The sequence below is a fragment of the Diuraphis noxia genome, unplaced genomic scaffold (genome assembly GCF_037042655.1).
Source record: "Diuraphis noxia isolate RWA-SAM2 unplaced genomic scaffold, SU_Dnox_SAM2 contig0001, whole genome shotgun sequence".
Taxonomy (NCBI): domain Eukaryota; kingdom Metazoa; phylum Arthropoda; class Insecta; order Hemiptera; family Aphididae; genus Diuraphis; species Diuraphis noxia.
The window spans coordinates 55,563,887-55,586,018 of NW_028301711.1; the positions used below are offsets into that span (position 1 = coordinate 55,563,887).

A 22,132-nucleotide genomic window follows, 5' to 3' on the forward strand; every position below is an offset into this window, starting at 1 on the left:
GATAACCTTGATAACTCCGACCGCTGCCGTTCGATCGCACCGGTTTCATTTTCGTTACGTCCGCCGTACTCTCCTGTTGTTCTTATCGTCCTCCGCCGCCTCAGTCGCACGACAAAAACACGTGTAATTTTATTTGCCTAAACAGAAAAACATCACCGCAAAATGGCAAACTACCACAAAATGGAAGCCTCATCCGTACAGACTCTCAAGGATTTGGCCAACAAGCTAAGGATCGACTCGATCGTGGCGACCAATGCTTCGAAATCCGGGTAAGACGCCGGTGGCTGTTTTTTAATTCGTATTATTCATTTTGACGTCCACCTCATTGCCAATGCCGAATACTGTTTCTGTTTTCTAAACTCGAAATTATTTATTTAATTTTCGTTGTTTTTATGGTTTATATTATATACCTTCACCAGTCGAGCACCGCGTTTTTCCCTTCACTTCCCTTGCCTCCCGTTGTCACGGTCTGTGTTAGGAGGCCTCGGGTATTCTATAATACATAGCTAATGGCTCACCTAGACCGCATCGACGGTGAAAGTAAAACATTGTGTTAATAGCCTTCAATCTTCTGGTCCAACAGCTTTTTTGTAGTCTTGCATCACAAGCTTGTTATTGTATAGACTATACAGTCTAAGTACCTAAACGAAAAATTATTTTGTGTTCTTACCTATGCCCAAATAAAATAATAGCCTTATCTCTGTATTGAGTTAATGTATTTCAAACACGAAAAACCACTTAGAGTTTCATAATGTACATACCTATCACGTAGAAAATTATATATATTTTAATAAAACAAAACCATGTAGGTAAATGAGCTCATATTTATAGCCAATAAATACTCAGTATTTTATAAAAACTTATTTTTAATAAATAATAATCTCTCCCTATAACTTTCCAGCCATGTGAGAAAATATTTACTGAAGACTCCTGGCTCTTAAACTTTTATAGTTAACTAGTTTATATGTGGTCTGTTTATTTATTTGTGTATGCCTGTATGCCTGTATATTAATAACTCATTGGTATACAATATAATATATCCTATCCATACTTGATCATTTTAAATTTATCTAGTTTTTAAGGTGCTTATTTAGTTTGATTAAATTAATTGGTTGGGTACCTATCGTTTTTTAGCATATTTTTAAGTTTCTTTAATTTTGCTACCACAAATTTCATCCGCTTTATTTTGTAGAACATTTAAATTTGGTAATATTTCACAAGTTTTAATTAATAAAATCTACAAGTTCCATTATTTAAAAAAAAATTGTCTATAGGTAAAATAAATAAATTTTTTTTTTCTTTTTGGGTGTTTGCGGCCTCAAGGACCATCCCGTCATACATCCAGCTTTCCATCACTCTCGGTCTGCTGTTCGTGCCTTCCAATCATTTCCTCCTCCTAGTTCTTCTACGTCCTTCTTCACCACATCCTCCCATCTCATTTTCGGTCTTCCTATGGGTCTTTTTCCTGTAGGATTCTTTTCCAGGACTGTGCGAATTAATGGGTTTTTGTTTCTAAAAATTAATTTCTAAATAATTTATGTTATATACAAAATCCAAACAAAAATATAATTATTTAATTTTTGACTGCAAATCTTCACACATCTGTTAAGTACCAAACAAATATGTACTTACTAGTTTAAAATACAACCATAACAAATTGTTAATGTATTAAAGTAGTGTGGGAAAATATGTAGATAACTATTGAATATTAATTACATAAGACATAGATAAATCTTATGTATATTATAATATCTCATTATATTATTTATAATTGAGTATAAATTAATAATACCTACCTTAAATATAACGTAATATCTATACATCCTAATTTTATTAACACTGTAGCACAGTGTAACATGGTTATTTTGTTTTATTTTGAATAAAGGTACAGCATAACTTAGTTAAAAGTGTAACTGTGTACTTAATTAGACAAATACCTATAATTATTTTTAACTTTTACGTTTTAATAGAGCAATAAATATTATTTATATTATGGGCTATCTAAAATATTAAAAACTAATATTAACTTAAAAAAAGAATTTGAAAAATTTAAATTTAAAACAGAATTTATCTATCTGAAAATTTTAAAATTAAAATTTTTGTTGTAACATTCAAGTTATTGAAGTTCAACCATAATTACATTATTTGTAATAACCAAACATACTTTTATAATTCATCAATTATAAATAAAAAATATTATTGACTATTTTTTTTTTTTTTAGTCATCCTACTTCATGTGCTTCTATGGCAGAAATTATGTCCGTATTATTTTTCCATACAATGCGTTACAAAGTGTCAACTCCAAAAGATGCTGCTAATGACAGATTTATTTTGTCTAAGGGACATGCCGCTCCTATTTTGTATGCAGGTATTGTACTTATCAAATAACCACAAATACCATAAAAAAATATAATTTAATAATTGTAACATTCTTATTGGTTTTTATTAGCTTGGGCTGAAGCCGGTTTATTTCCAGTTTCTGATTTAACCAACTTAAGGAAAATAGATAGTGATTTAGAAGGACATCCTACACCTCGTTTAAATTTCATTGATGTTGGTACTGGCTCTCTTGGACAAGGACTTTCAGTTGCCTGTGGAATGGCTTATGTTGGAAAATACTTTGACAAATCATCATACAGGTATTATTTTTACTACTCTAAATAACATGGATATTTTAACGCTGTACCCGCATGTGTTCTCTGACCTACAAATGCGTAACATAGCAAATTTACGCTCAATAGATCACATTTAGCTCCGTTAGTTTAAAAATTTAAGTGGATTAACTTCTTAGTTCTTAAGTGTTTGAGAGCATTTTTAATTTAGGCTATATTATATACGCAAAACTTGCTAAAGAATTAAACTATCATAAAAAAGCAATATATAATCAGACCTTACCTTTTAATTCTATAATAGTTCAATTTACTTTAATCTTTAAACTAACAAAACTAAACAAGATCTGATGATTTTAAATTTGCTATGATACACACTTAAAAGAAGGAGACAAAACACGGAGGTGTGGCGTCCTCTCGATCTTTCTGAAGAGTAAACCCTTGTGGAGAAAGCTTATCTAACCTACAGATAAGAAATCATTTTTTTTGGTGGTGAATTCAATGAGGTTGTCATAAAAATTTTCATATTTCCTAACTTTCTTTAAACAATCATGTGCATTATTTTTTAAGGCCTCTGAAAAGTTCCGGAATTCCTAATGTGCCCATACAATAATATTTTTTGGTAATCCCTATAGAGTTAAGACATTAACATATTTTTGTTCTTTCTACTAAACTAATATTTGTGTTCATTATACAAATTTATAATGTTTGTGTATACTGCAAAAAAAAAAAACTTTCTCAGAATATATTTCTGTAAGTAATATTAATTTGGTAAATTGTTAAGATTAAAATGAGCAATTTACAAATTATGTATATATTTATTTATAAGTGTATTTTAAAAACTTTCATTAATTTTCAACAGGACTTTTTGTTTGTTGGGTGATGGTGAGAGTGCAGAAGGTTCAGTTTGGGAAGCTTTAAATTTTGCATCGGTTTACAACTTAGATAACTTGGTGGTAATATTTGATATCAATCGTCTAGGTCAATCAGGACCAACTCCTTTACAACATGACATGGAAATTTATAGACAAAGACTGACCGCTTTTGGTCTTAATGCTATTGTTGTTGACGGACATGACATTGAAGAATTAACCAAAGTAATTTTATCATTTTCATACTTATACATTTTTTTTAAATGGTTTTTTTTTTTTTTTTAAATATAGGCTTTCCACGAAGCTTCAATAACAAAAGGAAAACCTACAGCTATTTTGGCAAAAACATACAAAGGCAAAGGTTTTGTCAATATTGAGGATGCTGAAAAATGGCATGGCACTCCATTGAATGATAAAACTGTTAAAGTTTTAGAAGTAAATATTTATTAATTTTATTGTGTTATTAAGTATTTTACATTTTATATAAATATTTATGTAATATATAAATATTCATGAAAATTCATGACAAAGTATAAATATTTTAGTCGTAAAATCTTTTCGAAATATATTATATTTTTTGTTCTTTGGCAACATTAAATAAAATTCATCATGATAAATAACTTATGGTAAAATATTTATCATTTTATTTTAAATTACAGTATTGCTTTATACATTATTCTATAAGAATTATCTCCGTTCTTAGGAAATCAATGGTCAAATCAGAAACAAAAAAATGCCAGTTAATATACCAAAACCTATTGCTGATGTGCCTGCCATAAATATTACTAATGTTCATTTATCAACTCCACCCAACTACACACTTGGTGAAAAGATTGCAACACGTGTAGCATATGGTACTGCCTTGGCCAAAATCGCTGAAAACAACAATAGAGTTGTTGCTTTAGATGCAGATACTAAAAACTCAACTTTCTCTGATAAAATCAAAGTGGTATGTTTTTTTAAAGTAATCTATTTTATTGATTTTATTTTAAAATTGTATTTTTATATCGATACAGAAATATCCAGAGAGACATATTGAGTGTTTTATTGCTGAACAAAACATGGTTGGTATTGCCATCGGAGCTGCATGCAGAGACCGAACAATTGCATTTGTTTCTACATTTGCTACATTCTTCACCAGAGCTTTTGATCAAGTGTGTATTTACTATCTTACATTGATAAATAATGAACTGACAAATAAAATGTTGATTTGATTGAATTTAGATTCGTATGGGTGCCATTTCTCAGACCAATGTTAATTTTGTTGGTTCACATTGTGGAATTAGTATTGGTGAAGATGGACCAAGTCAAATGGGTCTTGAAGATATTGCACTGTTCAGAAGTGTCCCAGGTAAATTAATATTCTTATATAATCAACTGTTATCTATTCAGGTTAAGATTGAACCACTGCTGACTTGTCTCATTGGTAAATTCCCACCTCTTTACGTACACTATGGCAACACCAAAGATAAAAAGTACCAATGATACAATACAACAATCTCTTGGAGGGTCAGACAATGATAAACGGCATAGTCTACTTGCGCGAAACAGGTTCAACGTTAAACTGAATAGAGTTTACAAATCATTTGAATTTTTAAGGACTAAGCAATTGTAATGTATGGTGTATGTGCAATAATATGCTGTTCGTAGCATGCTCAACTAATTTTGCTGTAAAGGGTTGATTGAAAATATTTTTTTTATCGTTAACTAATTCATATTTAAAGATTAAAGATTTAGTATTTTTATAAAGACTGGGTTAAATGTTAAGGTTAACAAATTATAAGTTGCACTTAAATATTATTGTCTTTATTACCTATACTTATACCTACTAAATCATATGAAAAGTAATATGTTACTTATATATTTCATCAAATATTATGTGCAACAACATATCTTAATTATCTACTTTCATATTTATATTGTTACTGATGAATGATAGTTATCTAGTGTTATGTATGGTTATGAGAAATAAACCTCACTTACAATTTTTTCATTGTTTTCCTAGTGATAAAAAATTCCAAAGCATAAACTAAGCTTTTATTAGGCACTTAAATCATCCGTTAAAAAACAGCATATTGAGAAATGAATTTGTTTTTCTTTAAGGTACTACCGTGTTTTACCCTGCTGATGCCGTAAGCTGCGAACGTTCCATTGAATTAGCAGCAAATACAAAAGGTATTTGTTTCATCCGAACATCCAGACCAGCTACAGCTGTTATTTACAAAAATGATGAAGTTTTTGAAGTAATTATAGTTTTTATTTTATACCTTTAATCTTTATAATATTTTTTATGTATATTTAGTAGGTAAGCTACATTTTATGTAGATGAATTAATTTTCATTATACAATCATTATTTACAGATTGGAAAAGCTAAAGTTATAAAAAGCTCTCCTTCAGACAAAGTATTAGTAATTGGTGCTGGTGTTACACTCTATGAAGCATTAAGCGCTGCTGAAGATTTAGAAAAATCTGGCATTAGCATCCGTGTTCTTGATCCATTCACTATTAAGCCAATTGATGCTGCTACAATCATAAAGAATGCTAAAGAATGTGGTGGAAAAATTGTCACTGTCGAAGATCATTACCCAGAAGGCATGTATTTAAATTATAGATAAAAATTATGGGAAGATATTGTCCTTATAAGTGCTTATAAATTGTGTTTCAAACAAAAAATATTTTTATATTTCTTGATATTAATAATATTAAAATAATGAAAAAAAAGAAAAGTTTTTGGACATGTAGAATCTTAGATTTGTATTTTATATTGCCTTCTCTATTATTCTATCTTAATTGGAAACACTACTCTTTATGTTATTGATAGACCATTTTATTGTCCACGGATATTTTTAATAATTATTATTTTGTGTGCTATATAGGTGGTTTGGGTGAAGCAGTTTTGTCTGCTGTTGCTGAAGAAAGAGACATTGTTGTTAGGAAACTTGCAGTTACCGACATTCCTCGTTCTGGCCCATCTAATGTGTTGTTGGATCTGTTCGGCATTAGTGCTAAAAATGTTGTTGCGGCAGTCAAGAAATTTGTAAACTGATTTTATAATTGAATTTGATTTATAATTTTAAAATTAATTTTATTTCGGCCAATTGGGAACTATTGCTTTAAATGTTAGTAAGATTTACAAATTTTTTTACAAAAAGTAAATTCTATAATTTTCCATAATTATAATAACAATCCAAGTAAATAATTATATTTTTTGAAATGTACTATGGATATATTTTATAAACCATTTGTTAAAAAATTAAAGTTGAATTATTTATAATAATGTTTTTGTGTTCTTTTATAGCAAATATTGATTGTTGACTAATCATTAGCATCTTTACATTACATCAATTATGATTAAAATTACAAATGAAACAATAAAACTGCTACAAAAAATAAATAAAAAGTACTCTTATACATTAAATGGATAATATTTTTAAAAAAAAAACTAAAAATAGGAATGTATGGGTTTTTTTAAATGTATATTATGTACTTATGAATAATATCACATTTCCATGTCAGTTTAATTTTTAAATAACTTATAATCACATACATTTATTTAGAATATTATATTATTTTTAATATTTAAAAAAAGTATATTGAGTTCAAATGATTGAATTGTAAAATAAATATCATGTTTTATTAAAGACAAAAAATAGTGCAGTCGTTTTTACCATGGCGAAATTAACGGGAGTTAAGAAAAATATTTATCAAATCATTTAGATTTTTCTTGCAAAAATAATATAACTTATTTAAATAACTTGTATAGTGTATATTTGTATTCTAATATAGAATATCGGTTACCAATCAAATAAATGTATGTTAAAATTTAATGTAGATGAAATATTTATGCGGGAAAGTTACAAGCCCTATTTTTGTGTGTACCTAATACATTTTTTACGGGCAGTAAGAAACTGTTTAGTATGTAACGACCACCAATCAGGTTAGTAAAAAATGTATGTTGAATCTTTATTCGCTGAGTACAGGGGGCTCAGGGGCTGCAGCCTCCCATGAATTTGAAAAGGTAGAGTTCAGCCCACGGTTCTAAAATTTTAAAATGCTAACAAAATACTAAATTTGTTCATGATAAATTAATTGAGAATAATAAAAATCTTTGCGATGTTGATAAAAGAAAAAAAGTGTTGATTTTGGTAATCAACTAGTTTCTCGGTTAATTGGTATCTGATAAACGGTATAATAATGGTGTGATGTAAAATAATAGTATACATCTATAACATTTTATGATATTTCCATTCTTTATGTTAACTGTGATGAAATAAATTTAGAAACTGTTGCAAACCAATTCATTAACAATAATTCTAAAGTGCAGAAAAATACATTTTCTATATCTTTATATTATAACATTAAACGTGAGGCGATTTCTATGACACTTAAATCTGTAGTTATACTGGACCGACTTTCATGATATCTTTTTCTTACGCAAATAATCTATGTGCAGATGAGCTATCAAAAGAGAAGAGTCCAAAAAATTAATTATTTAATTAGTTATTAGCATAAGCAGGACTACGGCCTAGACCAACTGGTCCATGGCCCAGGCTAATTGGTTCCGTGTTAATGTATACATCATTTGCTAAGAATATATTGTTTCAAATGTAATAAAAAACTAGGTACAAATGCAAAAAAAATTGAGAAATTAATTATACGTAATAAATAGAATACCTAGTTCAAATGTTAAAAATATATTTAGTAGTATTACAACTGGCCATCGAAATCAAATCATTATCAAAAGTTTTTAAATTATTGATATTAATTTTTAGAAAATGTAATTTTTTGAGTCTCGCCATATTATTTTCATTGCTCATACGTTCAGCACGGGTTTTATCTTTTTTTTTATTATTGTGATTAAATTTCCTAATCGTCAATCGTTTATCGAATAATCCAAATATAGACATTATTTAGTTATTAGTTTAATATTTTTTGTTTATTTGACGACCTACTGGTGAACAAACTGAGGATACAGATGCTTGCTTAGCAAAATAGACAAGTAAATTATTAATTTCATATTTATTTTAAAGTGTTAAATTTAATTAATCGTATACTAAAGCATTACTAAATATAAGATCTAAGTATTTATTATCTAGTTATTAGTTATCAAACCAAATGTACTTCGATATAATATATGGAAATTCGCAGACTCGCAGTTCCACAACTTGGTGTAAATCAGTGGTTGACTTGGGAAAAAAGTAGTAGAGGTACTCTAGTTACTTTTAAAAAATTAGCGTACCTACTCATATGAACATGGTAGAGGGGGGTCACTAAAAAAAGTAGGGGTACGCTAGCGTATCCTAAAAATTAGTTGAGGTACTCAGTCCCCCCGCGTCCCCCCCAAGTCAACCACTGGTGTAAATGAGTGGAAGTGCAAGCAAATATTATAGAATATAAGATCCATGTAGCCAAGTACAGTAGAAACTAGATTAACCGTCAATGTCGGGACCGAGACTGACAATGACGCGAATGTTCGCCGTTCGATATTTCGAATTTCGATCATTCAAACATTGATCACCAAAGTAACAATACTGTTTATGTTGAATAGCTGGTTTAAAAAGTTATTTAGTAATTATCATATCAACCTTGATTATAAAAATTAATTCATAATTATAAAATTTATTATGAATATGAGTTACGAGTCGTAACCCCCCCCCCCCCCCCCATTCGACAATAATTGATTTTCAGTCAGCAGATTGGAGATTATTTTCGCCTGAATTTAACCAAATTGTTTTAATATACGAGCAGAGGAAAATTAAATTAAATAAACTTTAAAAATGTTAATATTATTTTAACTCAATATTTCCGTAACGTGTTATAACCTATGGGACGGAGTCATAAAATTCTAGCGAGACTGCGAGAGTCGGCACAAGATAACAATCTAATGATATATTGATATTAATTACAGACGTACAGTAGAAAATCTATAAAACGTCTATTTCTGTCATCCGTCATCGCGTAAGCAATGCAGAGACTATATGTATATTGTAATACGTTATCAAGCGACAATCGCGTTTCAAAGAAACACTCAACAGACGAAGTTAACCGATTATTTTGTATCGTTTATAATATTATATCATATTTTATTGTGTGTTTGACGTTGTACGGTTGTACATCTTATTCGATATCAATTCGTTATATTTATTGTGTTTACGAGTGATTTTGCTAGACGTTTATTTTATTTTTTGTTGCGAAAATTAATATTCAATGTCGGCTGTTACAAATAAGTCTCGAAAGCGTATAAAACTAGAGTGTTTGGAGTGTGGATCAAGTTTTGATGATGACTATCGTAACAAACATGAGATGAAATGTCATGGAGGAAAGAAGACCAAGGTTAAGCATTTTGGAGCACCCGATAACCCATTTGAAGCCAGTAAAAGGAATAAAAAAAATATACCTTCATCGGTAAGCTTCATATTTTATTCGATTCTGTTTTATTGGGACTTAGAAAGTACTACGAGTTGTAAATTGTAATTTTACTCTTAAAACTTGCCCCGGGTCTTTTCAACTATGTATTTTAATTTTTGTAACGACTATTTATAGTCTGTTATAATCGAGGCTATTTTAGTGCATGAACTTACAAGCCCTATTTATTAGTGGCTGGCGGCTCGTGTGTAAGGGCGTCAGGGCAGGGGGCCGCCCTCCTGAAGAAAAAATTGAAATATTAAAGCCCGCGAGCCGCTACTGCTGTTTACTTACTAGTATCTAGGTCTAGGTATATTAAAAATTTATATTTAGTTTTATTGTATTTTATACATAATAACACATTAATTTCTCATTTGTATGTATAAAGCCTTAAATCAGCGGTTCCCAAACTGTGCACCGCGGTGCCCTAGGGGCACCGCGAACACTTGCTGGGGGCACCGCAGTCTACGTTTCATAAGTTTAAAATGTATATAAAAACCATATGAGTAGTATGTTTTAGTATGTTCTGTATACCCCGCAAATCCGGCGAATCCGGCTACCCCGCCCGCCCTATGGTTCGAGCTATCGCGACCGTGCTCGGCCGTGCCCCCTCCCCTCTCATCCATGTCATGCCCTGCCCGACCCCCTCCCATCTATACTTATCACATACCCCCCCTCCCGAAAAAAAAAATTAATTTTGAATAATTTTGAGATAAGTAAATTAAATAATATACTCTCCCCTCTCATCCATCACATACCATACCCTCCCCACCCCCCTACCATCCATGCTTGGCCTCACCCCCCCCCCCTCTTATATATTCATATCATATACATACCCCTTTATTTATGTATATACCTTCCTCACCACCCTCTTCTATATAGTAGAAATTATATATTATATATATTCAAATATAATACATTGAGATATTGTATACAACTACCAGCGGATGAAAGTATTGGAAATGTTATTAAGAAAGTCTTCTACTTTTAATTATCCTTTAATAAATTCTGAAGTGTTAATGGCCTTCGATAATATTATAAACAATCAAATCTAATTTAAATGATATTCAATTATCTTATTTCGATAGTAATATACATTTAAGTATAAGATTATATGTATTTCAATATAAATAATATTTATACATATTTAATACATATTATGTAGAGTGGTGTTTATACATAACATTACCAATACCAATAATATAATTAGCTACTATATTTTTTCTATTAGCCTAGAAATTTCACATTCAAACAAAACTCATTAGAAAAATTACATTATTATATTTATATTAACATGATAGATCAAGTTTTCTAATATCTTAACTGTAGATATCAATATGTTATGATAAACCTATTATGAAAAATAGATATACCATATACTTCAACACTATGTAACGAGGTCAGATAAATCATATATAAGAGGGCTGATTTCCTATCATATACATACAACCTTCTCCTAAAAATCCTCTTCCATTCTCCTATCAATATACGGTCTTACGCTTACCTCCTCCAATCCATAAATAGTCTTACCCCTCTTATTCATGTTTATTATAGAAAATATACTATATTATTATACATATCCATACTCTACAATCTACCTATACCTATCTGATTGATCATATACTTCGCGATCGAGTTCATGTGTAAAGAAATAATATCGAGTATTATTCATATTTAATTAAATAATATTGAGTATAATATCTATTATGTAAATTCGAATATAATATTATATTAGTATAATTTATATTGATATTTTATTATGAAAGTGTATCACTTTTAATTATCCTTTAATAACTGTTGGAGGGGTAATAGCTATCGATAATATATTATAAACCATGGATTCTAATTTAAATCATATTCGATTTTCTTCTCTCAAAAATAATATATACCTACATAGGAGAAAAATTATATTTAACTATTATATAAATATATATTACACTTTTAATTTTAATGATATGTGAAATATCTCTCTATAATGTAATGATTAAGCATTATGTAGGTATATGTTACTATAGGTATCACACATTGATATATTATATACAACTAGTTGGAATAAAACTCTTGAAAATGTTATTACAGACTGTGAAAAATTGTTTTTACTTATATAATTATCCTTTAATAACTAACAAAGTTTTAATAATCAGTAATAATATTATAAAACAATCGAATCTAATTTAAATGATGTTCGATTATCTTCTATCGAAAGTAATATGTTCTTAAGTGAAAAATTATATTTAATTATCAGTTAAATATATTACATTTAAATAATATACTGTTCATGAGTATCAAAAATTAAATATATTATTATGAGATGTGAAAGTTTAGTTACACTTTCAATTAATCTTTAATGTCTGTTGAAATGTTAACAGTTTAAACGTTATTATATCTATAATATTCGTATTTAAATTAATAACATCATCTTATAATTATAGCTACTATTATAATATTTCCAATCAGAATACATATGTAATATTGAGTATTACCCCTTCAAACTTTGAAGGAATATCCATACTAAAGTAATAATATACCAGTATTCATTTTTTTATAATTAAAATAATACAGTAAAACCTTTAAAAAAAAAAAAATTAATTTAAGTATATCAAAGTCTTTGACGACATCATCAGTGACGCCGGTGATCACGATGATAGTAAAATTCCCCCCCCCCCCATATTGTAAAACATTTAATATCTATGTGTAAAATAGATGTTTAGAGTGGTTTGGTATAAAATATTATTTATATTTAGATATTATAGTCATGTATATGAAAAGTAAGAATTAGCTCTAATGATGTTATTATATTATTACTATCTATATCATAACGAATGAGGTATATATCACTATACATGTCTCCACGAGCTTTGATTTCACTCAAATATTACACACGTAGATACGAGTACTCTAATCTAATTACCAGCTTAATAGGTATAGTGTTACAGATATAGATATGTATGAATGTATGTATATAGGTATGTATATAGGTATATTTATATGAATTATACTATATTATAAGATAAAAACATACATGAAAGTAAGTAAATATATTTGTGAGATAATATGAAGGTTATTATTTAGATGTAAATAGCATTATGTTAGTGATATGATTACCATCATTTAGATATCTATGATAAGATAACATCTTACATGTATATGATTGATATGTATGAGAGAGATGGATGGTGAGGTGAGGATCAACATGTAAGTGATAAACTTAGGTTATATTTAAATAAATTATATATATATATTATATGCGTAGAGTTTTCCATAGCATTAAGATATTTTTAAATATATATACTATATTATTGTAAACATATCATATCATATTAAAATAAATGTTTAAGAATTTAGGTAATGGATGTAATGATTCTATATAAATTATATAGGAATAACGAGAATATTTATTGTAAATTATTATTATTATATGAAAAAAAATTAACCTAGTTTATAGGTATCTATCTATGTATGTGAGTATGTATGATAGTATAAAATTGATGAGGATATAAATTCATAATCAAACATAGTGTAGATAAGTTTTTTTTTTTTTTGATATAATTCATTATTTGAAAATATCAAGTTATTATATAATTATATCCATATCAATTTTATACTATCATACATACTCACATACATAGATAGATACCTATAAACTAGGTTAATTTTTTTTTTCATATAATAATAATAATTTACAATAAATATTCTCGTTATTCCTATATAATTTATATAGAATCATTACATCCATTACCTAAATTCTTAAACATTTATTTTAATATGATATGATATGTTTACAATAATATAGTATATATATTTAAAAATATTTAGCTAATTATATTAGAAATCGATAATCCTATACTCTTTTAATTATAAATAATAACTCAACCTCAAAATAATTGAAAATATTATATCAATCATATCTTTTATATACTTAACACTATTTAATAATCAGATACATAGATATTATATTTATATATAATATCAATATCCCATTATCAAATCAAACATTTTTCTAATATCACAACATCATTACAATTATGATGGTAGCTAACAACTTAATGATTGAAAGTTATCTAATTCAATCAATGGAATACATCGTAAAACTCATACATATTATCTAAAATATCATCTTAGATAGGTATTCATAATGATAATTTAGTAAAACTTATGATATTTAGTTGATAGATTTAAATATATTTAATTACCTATTAGACAAATATATCACACTTTAATATACTGTTTACTATAGTATCAAAAATTAAATATGTTATTATGAGATGTGTAGGTGTTATTACACTTTCAATTAACCTTTAATGTCTATCGAAACGTTAACAGTCATCAATAATATTAAAAACGTTTAATTAAATTAAAATTATATACATCATACGGTATATCTTCTATCAATCTAGTGATTACATACTATACGTAATATCGATGATAGAGAATACAATATACAATGAAAAAATTATTAAGAGAAGATTTATTAAGGTTAATAGAAATTATAAGTATATCAATTTTAAATAAAGGTTGTATTAAGTAAGTTAAATACTAACGAATTAACATAATAATAATAATAATTTAATGAAAAAATCATTATATTACAATATATATAATGGAAAAATTATTAAGAAAAGATTTATTAAGGTTAATAGAAATTATAGGTATATAAATTTTAAATAAAGGTTATATTAAATTAAATACTAGTGAATTAATTAACAATCATTAATTTATTTAAGATAATTATTTATTATAAACATATATGTATCGTGATTAATTAAAGGATATATTTCTAACATTTTTTTGTATTCAAATCGAAAATTAGGGTGGGTGAAAGAGCATTTATAACATATATTCCCAAACCATTTATTAGGAAATAAGAGTGCATCAGCTAGCGTGTTAGCCGATCGGATATCTAACACTTTTCGAGTATCGCGAATAAAATAATAATCCGTTAATCTCGAAGAGGAAGGGTCTAGCATTAAATTTATCTCCTTGTTAATCTCATCCTGATAGGTATTTAACCACGATATATCGGGAGTGGTACGAACATGCGTGCGCATTTTCGTATAGACATTTCGATCCCTCGACATACCACTCCTGATATAATTTAAAGGGAAATTATTATAATCATATAGTTCCCTCTGCTTTGATATTAAATAGTTTACCATCACACGTTTATACATCTCTAGATCGAATACTATGGACGAGTTAATTTTCTGTCCTGTTAACGATAAATCTATGATTTTCTCTCGGTTTGAAACGTTCAGAGTGAAACCATCCGCCAATTGTTCTAAGGATATCAATAGTTATATAAAAAAAAAATTATTACATGAATAGAATTATCGATAAACATTAAATAAAATAAAAGTAATACATACCAATTTCTCTCAGGCTGTGAAGGTTTGTTAGACATGTATGACTGTCAAGGGGTTGTATGGAGGTCCTCAGCGAAAATTGTGTATTACCATGTAATTTGATATGCCTTAACATCTCTCTCCGCTTGATAAATAATTTTTCACAAACACTACACTTAAACATTTTTATTTAAATAGTGAGGTAATGTAATCACGAATAGCATGCTTTTATGAAAACGTATATAGACCAGCTATGCGCTTACTGGTTTAGACTAAACCGTGGTTATCTACACAAAAATAGCTGTGGACTAAACACAGTTATTTTAGAGTTAGTTTAAGTATTGTTATAGCCCTTAACTCATTATACTATAATATTACTATAAAATATGGTGGTATTATACTAAATCTATTAACGATCATATAATAATGAGCATAAACATGATTAATTTAAATATACTAACATTTAATATTAATTGAGAGAAGTTATTATATTATAAAGGTACTAAAAAACATTGTACACTATGTTGCATAGTTAGTCCATTATTTAATAATTAATAATTAATTTTTTTACTGTTCACTTCGGCACAGTTTAACATATTCACATTAACATAATATACGAACAGAAAAATTAAAAATATTTTGGTTATGATATAGTGTAAAAATATATATACATCAATAGTCAGTACTGTTATTTTAGTTTATCGTGGCTGAAAGTGTGAACACTTCAGACACGTATAAATATTTTTTTAGACATTTTTTAATTAAAAACGGAAATAATTATGAGTACCTAGGCACTGAATAAAAAACTATAATATATACAATTTAAATACACGCTAACATAGAATATATAATAATAAAAGACACACTTAACTTTGAATTTTTGTTTAACATTCTTTATTTTGCATAATTATTATCTATATAATGTATTACTGATTTATTCACTGAGAAGTGTTTCTGAAGTGAAAGGAACATTTTTAAATGCATAATCGTACGTGTTGTCTACGAATGTGTTAATTCACAAGATATTTTTTATATTATAATAGTATACTTAGTGTCTCACCATATTTGCCTTTTTCACTTAAGACATTTTTCTTTTTTGATAATATCACGATTGATTATAAAATGATCTTACTGTATTCAGAACTATGTATGAATGTATTCCATAAAAATCTTTATAGATATTTTCAGGACTTGGAAGTATATGAATTAACATATTATTGGAAATATCAATAGTTAGGTAGATGCCTATATTTAGTTTGATGCAAATATTTTTATGATATTTATTGATATGAGGGTCTATTCCCAAGCATTTATATGTTTTATAAGTATTGTGTATTTAAAAAATTGTTATATCTATACTACCTATTATATAAAATTTTAAGGGTTTTTCTTAGACCACGCTAACCGAGAAAACTACTGAACCGATTTAGCTGATACCCGGCAATCTGCTGAAGGTTTTAGTACCACTTTTTTCAGTAAAAAAAAAGTATAAAGTTCATAAAAAATCAAAAACAGAATCACAGTAGTGGCGCCCTCTTTCAGACAAAAAATATACTAAATATTTTTAGTTGTTATGATTCTATAGGTTGCAGATCCAAAGAGGATGGAGTTGTTCTTATATAAAATGGAAACATATGGTAAACTTATTGTATGACATAAAGCAGGGATGGCGAACCTATGTCACGCGTGTCACAGAGTGACACTCGCGCATTATTTCAGTGACACGCCAATTTAAAATATAATTCTTAATTTTTACTTCACTTTCCAAAAAAATTATTTTAAAAAACTATTTTTAACTTATTATTGGAATGTATCGTAAGATATTGTAATCTGTAATTTCCATTTCCTAAGCTCGTAAACGAAACGATTAGATTATCAATAAATTCGTTTATCGCGTTTACGTAACAAACGTAGGTAAAACAGAACAGTCGACAGTCGTCAACAGATAGTTTCGGATGCCTTACACGACGACTATTTTAACCAACCTATTCAATATTGCTTCGGGCTTTATGATGAACTTGATCTATCTTTTTTCGAATGGCTAAATATCGAAAACTTAGAAATGGAATTAATAGAATTTCAGGGAAATGTAATTTGAAGAAATAAATTTATTAATTTAAACAGTGAACTGGAAAAAAATTATTGTGAAATTGATAGCAGTATTAAAACCGAAAACCTAATTCTTATTGAGTGGAAAAGTCTACCAAATTCATTTACATCCATGAAAAAATTAGCACTTTCATTATTAACTGGAAATATGCAGCAACAAATTTCTCATTAAAAACTTATTTTTGTAATTAAAAAAAATATGTGTTTGTATTAATATGTAATAGTAAATTAATGCTGTAAAGATATATTAATATGTACATGTAACTTTATAAATAGTAAATAGTAACTGCTGTAAAGTTATATTAATATGCAATAGTACCTAAACAGAAAATGCTGTAAAGTTTAAATATTTTATACACCTAACAACAAATAAAATCATGTTTATATGTTTAATTAATTATTTTTTAAGCATAAAAAAAGGTCTGCAAAGTTTCTGACACGCGAGGTAAATAAAATCAAACCAAACATTTTGATTTGACACGCAGTTATCAAAAGGTTCGCCATCCCTGACATATAGTTAGTATTGGTTACTGATTCATAGAAACCGAATACTATTGGATGCGAAGCTGACGTCCTTTATTTAAATAAAATCAGGTACGCCTCTACGCCAGGGAATAATAATATGGAATAACAATGTATAACAATGTGAATAATAATATAATAATATAGAATAATTATGATAATAATGTGTAACAATATGAGTAGCCCTGCGGGCTCAACAAATGACTATAATGTATAATAAAAATAAAAATATATATATGTGCTTGATTAGCACTAATTAAATGAATATAATATGAATGTATGTATATGTGCCCGATTAGCACTATTTAAATGAATATAATATAAAAAATGTATATAATATATGCCTCAGTCGGCCAATGCAAACATAAGTATAATATAAAACATAGCCAATTGGCACAAAATATAAAATTCTAATAATACAATGATACTATACAAAAAAACAAGGTACTCACAAAATACAATGCAGGCGGTTACTTTAATCGGCGGATTTCATCCCACGCGACTGTGCCGGGAACGTAATATAATAACAATAATACACAAAATATAATAACAATGTCAACCGCACACGTGCGACCACTTTAAAGTAACCGCTGACGAGCAAGCCACAGGAACAAGGAACCACAAAGCCAATACAAATAATGACCACCCTGCTGGGAAAAATAAGATATAAGATCTGAAAATATTATGATCGTAGAAACGAATACATTACCAAAAGAAATATAATAATGGTGACCGAGTAATAATATAGCAGCTGAACAGCACACGTGGATTTTTATACTTCAAAAAAGCAACAAAAAACGATACGAAGAGTCCCAGAGACAAAAACAAAAGAGAAAAAGGGGATCGGAGCTGGTGCGTCCGGACTTTTATAAGCTCGCAGACGGACAGTGTCATCGAAATACAATAAATAAATTAAACTAGAACAATAATTGATTGCACTGCCTCTCAGTAAGCTTGACAAAGAACTTAAAAAATTAGAAAATGAAGTTACTAGAGAGAAACCATAATAAATACAATATGACAGGAAAATATATAAAAACAAAACCGTTGGAGCTACGCACGCCGCTCACTATCAACTTGATAAGAGCATATCGCTAATATCACAGCCGACAGGGAGACAACGTGCGCAGCTGCTACAATATAATAAATAATAATAAATGTATATACTGAATACTGCCTTAGTGCAAACATACACCCCCCTTTGAAAGGATATCCTTTCAAACGTTTAATTAAACTAAATTTAATATAAAATGTCTAGTGAAGACTACAAAAGAATTATAAATCTTAATACAAATAAACGTGTATACAAATGATTAAATAGTATATAACTTATATGATTTATGAATATAACATGAAATTAATGAATATTTAATATAATAAATTAACAAAGAAATAAATAGCCCATGGGCTTTACAAAGTGGAAGCGATGATGTTGATGTCTTCTTCGTCTTGAGCTGCAGGCAAAATAGCTAACTTGACCACCGGACGCTTGAACTCTAGGCCAGTAGAATTACCGACAGTTGCGGCCCGTACTATTCCATCCAGTCCTGGGTGAGTTTTTATTATACGTACTAAATGCCAGTGAATGGGTGGCAATGAATCATCTTTAAAAATAGCAAGGTCATCGACTTGCACATTTCTTGTTGGCTTGGTCCATTTGCCTCTTTTTTGAACTTGAGGAAGATATTCAGATGACCATCGTTTCCAGAAGCCTTGCATCTGTGATTGCATTAGCTGAAATCTGCGTAATCGATTCAATGGAACATTTGAAACATCTGGTTCTGGTGGTAACATCAGAGGACCACCAACAAGGAAATGACCCGGTGTTAGTGCTGTGAAATCAGACGGAGATGCAGACAATGGTGTTAATGGACGAGAGTTCAAAACCGCTTCGATTTGACAAAGTAAAGTTGTTGTTTCATCATATGTCATCATTACACCCTTTGAAATGCAGTAGAGGTGCTTCTTTGCAGACTTGACAGCCGACTCCCATAAACTACCAAAATGTGGCGACGATGGGGGAATGAAATGCCAAGTAATGCCTTTGACTGCCAAAAATTCATGAATTTTGCTCTCTTTGTTGAATTCTCGAATCTTCCGTTGTAACTCACGATCAGCACCCACAAAATTAGTGCCATTATCACTATATATATTAAGAACTTGGACACGCCTTGACATGAATCTGGATAATGTTGCTAAGAAATCAGCAGTTGTGAGGGAAGATACCAATTCCAAATGAACAGCCCTGGTGACTAGACACACAAACACACAAACATAACCCTTCGTTGATGACACTCTTCGCAAACCACTTCGAATGGTGAATGGTCCACAGTAGTCTACTCCCACATTTGAAAACGGTCGTTCGATAGTCACACGTTCTCGTGGAAGGGGTGCCATAAACGGTGGGATGAATTTGGGCCTGGAACGGAAACATTGTATACACCGGGATACTGTTTGTTTTGCTATACTTCTCCCTCGGATTGGCCAAAATTCATTGTTCATATGCGCCAACAATGACTGTGGTCCTATGTGCAATAACTTGCAATGCTCGTATTCAAATAATAACTGTGTGATTTTACCTTTGCAAGGAAGTACAATTGGAAATTTTTTTGAATCTGCAATGGAGGCATTGGCGAGACGACCACCCACACGAATCAGACCAAGTTTATCAATGAAAGGGTTCAGCTGCTTGATGCAGCTATGACGTGGGACTAATTTACTGGCTTTAAGAGCAGCAATTTCATCAGAGAAGGCTTCAGCTTGAGTTCTCAACAACCAAAAATGCTTTGCCCATTGAAGTTCTTCGCTACGAATGAAGCCAACTATCTTTTGTTTTCGTCGCCTGGACACAGGAGAACAATCGACAGTGAATCGCTGTACTAGAACTGTTATTCTCAACAGTTTCATCCAATTTGAATAGGTGTTTGATATCCAAGCTAAAGATGTTTGCACGGTAGTTAATATTAATTTTACAGGTCTAACCTCAGGAAGTTCTGATGGCAAAGTTGGAACTCGGGGCCACATGGTATGTTCATTACTTAACCAAGTAGGTCCAGACCACCATAGCTGCGATGAGGAAATTGAGCCAGCATCTAGACCTCTTGTTATGAGATCAGCGGGGTTATGATTAGTGGGCACATGAAACCATTGGTTGGACATGGTTAAGTCGAGGATACGAGCCAATCTGTTTGAGACATAAACTTGAAACAGACTCTTGCTTCGAATCCAAGAAATAACAATAGTAGAATCAGTCCATAGGTAGACGTCAGAGGGTGCTATAATAATATTTAATAACTTCAACTCAGTTTTAACCTCAGATATCAGCTCTGCTACAAGTAAGGCTCCACACAGCTCTAGCCGAGGGATTGTTGAATTGGAGCTACTCTGGATTTTGAGGTTAACAGATTTACACCAACAACACCTGCAGTAGTGGTAAAACGCAAGTAAACGCATCCACCAAATGCCTCTTGCGAAGCATCGCAGAAGCCATGAAGTTCTAACCTTACATACTCTCCAGACACTACCTTTCTTGGAATTTTTAATTGAGTAAGTAATTGCAAGCTAGAGTAAAATTTGATCCAACGAACTTGCAACTCATTGGGAATTGCATCATCCCAACCTAATTTAAAAGTCCACAGTTGTTGTAGGAATATCTTGCCCTTTATGAGTACAGGGGTGATTAAACCAATAGGGTCATAAACGCTGTTTATGTCTGATAACAAACTGCGTTTTGTCATGCATGTTGGCGCAGACCAGTCTTTAACAGCAAAATGAAATGTGTCTGTGGTCGGTTGCCAAAGTAACCCTAGGGTGCTTATCATATCTTCTTCATTCAATTTGACCATAAAATTTGGATCATCAGTGGCATCAGGTATTCGATTAATGAGCGAACGAGAACTGGAACACCATTTTCTTAAAGGGAAGCCAACCTGATTTAATATTAATTGTAAACGTTGATGAATTTCAAAACATTCATCCTCAGATCTTCCTCCACTTAATAAGTCATCAACATAGAAATCCTGAGCAAGGATACGTTCAACTGAATTATCATGACTATCTAGAGAAACTTGATGAAGACAACGAGTGGCTAAATATGAAGCTGATTTGGTACCATAAGTAACAGTGTTCAGTTTGTACTCTTGCAAGGCTTCATCAGGGCTGGCACGGAAGAAAATACGCTGCAGATTGCAATCTTCTGATGAAACTAAAACTTGTCGGTACATCTTAGCTACATCAGCTGTGATAACTACGTTATGAATGCGAAATCGCCAT

General features: G+C 29.8%; 1 protein-coding gene and 1 pseudogene across 1 annotated transcript; both read left to right on the forward strand.

The window, feature by feature from the left end:
* The window catches only part of LOC149060951 (uncharacterized), a 289,350-nt pseudogene that overhangs the window by 216,801 nt on the left and 50,417 nt on the right, over positions 1–22,132 (forward strand).
* Positions 29–6,759, forward strand: LOC107168610 (transketolase-like protein 2). Its single transcript, XM_015518086.2, has 11 exons — positions 29–269; positions 2,223–2,368; positions 2,450–2,639; positions 3,472–3,706; positions 3,773–3,916; positions 4,185–4,430; positions 4,498–4,635; positions 4,706–4,832; positions 5,585–5,724; positions 5,843–6,074; positions 6,359–6,759. The coding sequence occupies exons 1-11, from the start codon at positions 163–165 to the stop codon at positions 6,526–6,528; spliced, it is 1,875 nt and encodes a 624-aa protein (XP_015373572.1). The 5' UTR covers positions 29–162; the 3' UTR covers positions 6,529–6,759.